The 6,160-nt window shown below is 36.8% G+C and overlaps 1 protein-coding gene across 1 annotated transcript; it reads right to left on the reverse strand.

Moving 5' to 3' along the window:
- Window positions 1–2,811, reverse strand: LOC140926252 (uncharacterized). The gene is made up of 4 exons (XM_073376026.1): window positions 2,356–2,811; window positions 1,541–1,635; window positions 1,286–1,442; window positions 1–96 (listed from the first exon to the last, which is right to left on the reverse strand). The coding sequence occupies exons 1-4, from the start codon at window positions 2,800–2,802 to the stop codon at window positions 1–3; spliced, it is 795 nt and encodes a 264-aa protein (XP_073232127.1). The 5' UTR covers window positions 2,803–2,811.
- Window positions 2,812–6,160: the final 3,349 nt, after the last annotated feature.

A 6,160-nucleotide genomic window follows, 5' to 3' on the forward strand; every position in this document is an offset into this window, starting at 1 on the left:
TTAAGTGATGAATGTCATTTTCTTTTCACCTTGCACAGTTTTGGCTCCTTGATTGTGCTTCTGGAAAAAAGTTTTGCTTCTCAAAGGCACGCCAATCTAAATCAAGAAAATAAGAATTGCTGGTTTTCATTGTCAAGCCATTCAAAATAGATCAAAATAAAAATGAAAAACCGTTCAATAGATAAAGTCCAGAATCTGGGAAATGAAAGGAGGTACATATGCAAAGACCCTCGCCAAGACTCAGGTCAGAGGAATATAGGAGATATCCGAAGAAATGTTTTACCCAAACTTATAGAGATTTGTATGGAGGCGCCATGCTGGTTCTCACCTGGATGAGCTCCAACATGGTGCACGGAAACTAACAGAAACATCTGTTACCGAGTTTTGCTACAAAAAAGAGTCAATTTATTCTTCGGGAAACTCATAAACATTAAAGTAATAATTTTTCTAATACATGAACTGTTTAGATAGCAAAATTTCCTGAAGTAAGTCATTTTTTTAAACCTACATGACAGCTCTCTTGGCCGCCGTGTAAATGCCGCGTCACGCAAAAGCTTAGAACTTCAAGCGTACTCTATCACAAAACCAAGAACCCTTTTAAAGCGAAAATTGGTATTAAAAGTAGTTTTCAAGTGCTCTAATGCATCGTGAAAGTAAAATCTCGGTAAGATCGATAGTTTTTTAGTTTGAATTTTAGTGACGTCATGTGAAAACCAACAATAGTTGAATTAGATAAATAAAGGCCAACGGCTAAGCACTACAACCTAGCGGGCGAACGAGTAGGGCTCTCAGAAGCTCCCCGCACCCAGAAAGCAAAAAAAAGCCCGGTCGGAATAGACTTAATTATCCCTTAGTTTATGTTTTGAGGTTTGGGATCTCTCAGGACCTTGATGAAAAAGTTATGCATGAAAAACCAAAACAAAAACATGAAAAACCTTCAGTTTTAATAAATGTTCAAAGAAAAGTAATCTTGAAATAAACAAATCGTTAAACTCACTAACTAACCGATGCAAAATAGTTTCAACAAATGTGTATATTCGGCGCTAGGTTGTAAGGACTCCTTAATTCTCCACACTGGTCAAGTTAAGGTGATCGTTAGAGACTTATTAAGACTTTAAACTACGCGACAGAAGGATAATGGTCTTATTATAAGGATCTATGAAGGCATTACTTTCTAGAAACTAGCTAATTTTGTTCGAGGGAAAATGTAACAAGAACGTTTTATCATTGTTGTCAACTACATTATTTCATTCATATTTATCAGGTTATAATTGTAAAAGTCTACCTTTTTACCAAATACATCGCCCAGAGGCTGCAGGTTGTCAGCGGTCAAGGTAGAGGAGACCTGGGCAGTAATGATTGACATTAACATCAGTCCAACGATCATCCATAATGTAGCATATGCTCGAGCAAGCGTGGATTTTGGAGTCTTGTCACCATACCTACAAAGGCAAAATATTCCGCATGCATATGAATGGAAATTAACGAGTGCTTGGTTAAACATAAAGTATGATGTTTTTCTATAACTTTAAGTACTTACCCCGTGGTTGTCATTGTAACAATGGCCCACCATAAGCCTTCTTGAATGCCAACCCAAAATGACTTAGGGAAATGTCCGGAGTTCGCCTTATGATCCTTTAAGCAAAAGTGTGGATAAAGATAAGTTCAATATTGACTAATGAAATGCAAAAGCGTAAATAACATGCTTTTACTGAATCTTTGTTTTTGGGTGATCACTTGTTGCTCAATTACTCATCATTTAATTCCTTGCAAAGCTGACTTGCCGTGTTTTGTTTTTTATTTGTTTTCTGTCTGCAAAAAGACATGATGCTAAATATGCTTTGTTGTCGCACAAGTGATGAAACACACCAAAACTAAAAGAAAAAAAGGGAATTCGAAAAAGGCGCCTGGTCACACAGCCACTGCAATCGCTAACTACGAAAACCAGGGCTTAACTTGAAGTGCACACCGAGGTTCGCGAGGATTAATCAGACTTTTATTTTATTTTATTTTTATCTTTTATCATCGACAAATCATGATTTTGCCCCAGTGTCCCTTCCTCTTTGTGGGTAAATTTCGGTCAAAAAAGAACTTTATAATTCTGTTAAAATTTGGTTGTAATAATTTAACTGAGGGACTCCCATTCCTTATAAACCCGGTGGCTTCCGTTGGGCTTCCTCGTTTTAAAAAAATTCGACAATTTTCTTGTTTTTTTGTACATCATTATAACAAAACAATAAACTGAACTGAACTGAACTGAACTTTTCGAAATGTAATCGAGACTAACGGAACATGAACTTTTATTTATAGCTTTAATCCCTCCTAGGAGAATGAAATGAATTTCTGTATACTTACAAAAAACCAAATGATGATTCCTGATAATGCCGCCGCTATCAGACAAAAGACGAACAGTTTCCATATTTTACGAAGGGCCTCAAACACCTGCGTTGTTATACCGTTATTCTTTTCCTTTTCGGCGAGAAAGGGCCGTAGATTCCTTTTAAACGTTAAATTTGGATATTGAGATATTACAGGAAATGATACATTTATCAGAGGTTGCTCCGAGCATTCTTTGTTGTTCCGAAATAACGACGAACTGCGGGTAGCCAGGCTTTGAACACAAGAGTTTGCAACACGGCAGACTTGGTCCTTCCAAAACTGGCTATCTTTTGAAAGCACGCTCTCAAATTTAAACTCTTCCCAGAGAAAACCAATACACGAACAATTGCTCTGGTTTTCAGATAGACAAAAGATTTTGGCGTTTAAAATAGTAAAAACAAACAAAAGTGTCTTGAAAGACATTTTGCGCGAAGTTCCACTTCTTGCAGCAATTACTATACTGCACTACAGATCTAACAAAATAGCTTGCGAAGAACCTGACTGAAAATTAGAGACCAGATGTAACCATATGTTCAAATTAGCTCTTTAACCCCCAATGTCCACCTACAAATACTCCAAACTGATCCTTATACATTTCCCTAAAGAATTAGTTGAGAGAATTTGATAAAAGATCAAAGCATTTTCTGTGTGGTGATCTGTTTATTAATTCTGATATCCTTTTTCTCTTGACAATGTATGGATGTCATTAGGAGAAAAAATTGGGGTTCGTCATTACCTTATTATAGGAAATTAACGATGCACCTTACTCAAAATTAACGCGAATTTTCCAAAAGTTAGGTTTACATACATCAAATTAACGCGAAATGTTCGAAAACAATGTGCGCCTAACTGTATTTTACATGAATTTGCTGCTAGTATACAAACTTCTCAACATACATATCGAACGGAAAAAAATAGCACCATTTCCATGAAAAAGAAAGTTTAGACTGAAGAAGTTAGCTATCCCCTCGGGAAAAAGGATCAATTCGAAGACCAGTCGAAAGACATTTTCAACTAAATTCTTAAAGAGGAACTGTCAGAGAGTGACTCCGAGGCGTTGATTGAGGAACTATGAACAGACGAGGTTTTGTTATTGAAAAAGAGGTGCTGTAAAACAATAACGATGTAAAATAGTGTAATTTAAATTAATATCGACGTAAATAAAGTCACCTTAAGTTAACGCGATTTTAATTTAATAAAGTGCATCGTTAATTTCCTATAATAAGGTATTCTATTGAGACTTGAAGGGTCACTAACAAAGCTGCTCGAAAGCCCTGGTACGTTTTTAGGCACGAAGTAACAAATTCAGCAAATTTAATACAGTCTATAAAATCAAATTAATTGACTGATAGATTTATCACATTGTAATTACCGAAAACAGCTGAAATCCCAATTTCAATTTTAAAAAAATAAAGGAAAAAGTTGCTGCCGTGGAAAGGTTGCTGGCAATAAAATTCCAATAACAAATTAAAGGCTGCGACGGGCGAAATTACAATAACAAAAAGGCCTTTATAGCATTAGCTGTTCACTATCTAAAACATGCTCATTAAACATGCTCCGATGTTTCCACATATAACCTTATAAAATAGGTGTGGTTCGTTAACGCTACGTTTCAACCCCAAGTATTTGTGTGGAGTTGTATGAAGTAATCAGAGCAAACCGGTTCTCATCTCCTCACCAATTTGCACTTACAGGTTGGTTTTTGGGAAGGGGGGGGGGGGGGGGGGGGGGGGCGTTTCATCTTGTTCTTTCTGAATATGTTAACCAGTCTCATAAATTCCAAAAAAATTGAATTCTTGTGACGTCATCCTTCTCTTCTCTATTGCACATTTTTCAAATGGCATTATGTCATCAGTCGAATGGTACTGATTATAGGCAGTAGTTCGGCTATTTTCTGTCAACTATCTGTAAAGGGGAGTCAGTTTTATGGATATTAGCAAACGTCTTCCAAACTTATGGTCAACACTAACTGTAGATCTTATACCTGAAAAGATGTAAGCCAATCGGAGACAAGGACTTGAATACCATTCGACTCACAAGTAAGTTACAATCAAAACTCAACTTTCAGGCATTACCAATATTTACTTGACCAAGTAGCCGGTTTATTGAAAAGGGGAAACAAAAAGGCTTTTACATCTCATTTTATACCCGAAACAGAAATGATGCAATATAGAGCAAAACAGAAATCATGGGACATGATTTAGAACATGAATGACGCGATTTACTACAAGAGGGGTGATTTAGAGTGAAAAATCGTGTAATTCGTGAATAAATCACTCCGCTGAGAGCCAATTAGATTGCAGGGATCACCACTAATTTCAAAATGGATATAATAAAACAAAAAATCGGTGGTTTAAAAGGGAAATTTGACATTATCAACACCCAACACCAAATATTAATGTAGAAGCAAAAACAAACAAACAAACAAAAAAATCTACAAAAACGTTAAGTTTTCCCACATTTATTACGGTTGTTAAAGAGCTTTTTTTTTTCTATTGTCGCGACATATATATTATGACTATGTCCTCAGTCTCCGGAATGTTGAACTAAATAAGTTAAAAGGCTGATCCTTTCCTACGGAGTCTACGCGGTTCATCATCATCATCATTATCATTTTTAATTACTAAGGCCTGATGTATTTAATAATGCTTCGCTCTATCATAGCAGTATATGTTTTCATTCAGAGGGCAGACCTTGACTTATCTCGTCACAGATTAGGAGAACAGGGCCGTGTAGTTCCAATCTATTTTCAAAGAGTATTGGGTTGGGTCAAACACTTGAGTTGCTAAGGATACAGTTTAAATTACAGAAGATTAAAAAAATTGGTTTCATCTAAAATTTTACAACGGCGATGGCCAAATAAACATTAGATCCCGAAAAAATAGATTGGCACAAATTTGCATGCTTTTTGTAAGTATGTCGAAAATTTTTTAAAACTGAGCAGTAAATCTGGCACAAAGAAGGTAAATAGCTCGCCGCGCTATCCACCGGGTAAAAATCTACCTAGTGGATAAGGCAATTGGTTTCCCTAATGTACTTATCCACTGGATGGTGATTTATCCAACGTTTGAACAACTGGGGTCAGGTTGTTAATCTCGCGAAGCGAGTTTATATATTTGTCGCTTGCGCAGCGCGACGCAACGCGTACGACAATCGCTAAGCGAGGAGTGGTCTTGCTTTGGTCATAAATATCTCTTTCTCTATCGGTTTGGGCGAACGCAGTTACCTAGCTACAAGGCAGCGTGTAAACAAAACCGCCATAAACCTGGCCCGGTTGCTTTAGCGGCCGTTTAAGAGGTCAAGAAATGCTTTTAACGATAGGCTTCGAAGGTAGAAGTACCTTTTACAGAAAATGGACGTGATTTCGACCATTTAAATAACAGCAGAAATAGAGGTAAGTAAACATATGTTTTGCTTCCTACTTCGCAGACGAGTTGTATTGTACGAGTTGTTGTATTGTTAGTTGGGCATATTTTATTTCACTGCCATGAAATGCGTTTACATCCGTTTTTTACTGTCAACAGCCCGATCATTTTCCTGAAATATACCTTTGAATTGCGTATTTCGTGTTTAATACGTCTCGATCAGTTTTACACTGCGTTTGCTGGCGAACGTACCATGAAAAAGGCGTGAAATTACAGGCGGCCCAGACTCTGTGGGAGTTCGTTAGACTTTGAATTTGTAACAGAATGCATGAAATAAACAAAATACTCCTTAAATTCTATTTTTGGACGAAAATAGAAATGAAAATGACTCATCTTGTGTTTTGCAATGGGTTGTA

Source organism: Porites lutea, chromosome 2 (genome assembly GCF_958299795.1).
Source record: "Porites lutea chromosome 2, jaPorLute2.1, whole genome shotgun sequence".
Lineage (NCBI taxonomy): Eukaryota > Metazoa > Cnidaria > Anthozoa > Scleractinia > Poritidae > Porites > Porites lutea.

Coding starts and splice junctions, on each gene's coding strand:
- LOC140926252 (XM_073376026.1), bottom strand. CDS start 2,802: ATGTCTTTCAAGACACTTTTGTTTGTTTTTACTATTTTAAACGCCAAA. Junction 1,636..2,355: donor GAATCATCATTTGGTTTTTT/GTAAGTATACAG, acceptor TTTTGCTTAAAG/GATCATAAGGCGAACTCCGG. Junction 97..1,285: donor GCGATGTATTTGGTAAAAAG/GTAGACTTTTAC, acceptor TTCTTGATTTAG/ATTGGCGTGCCTTTGAGAAG.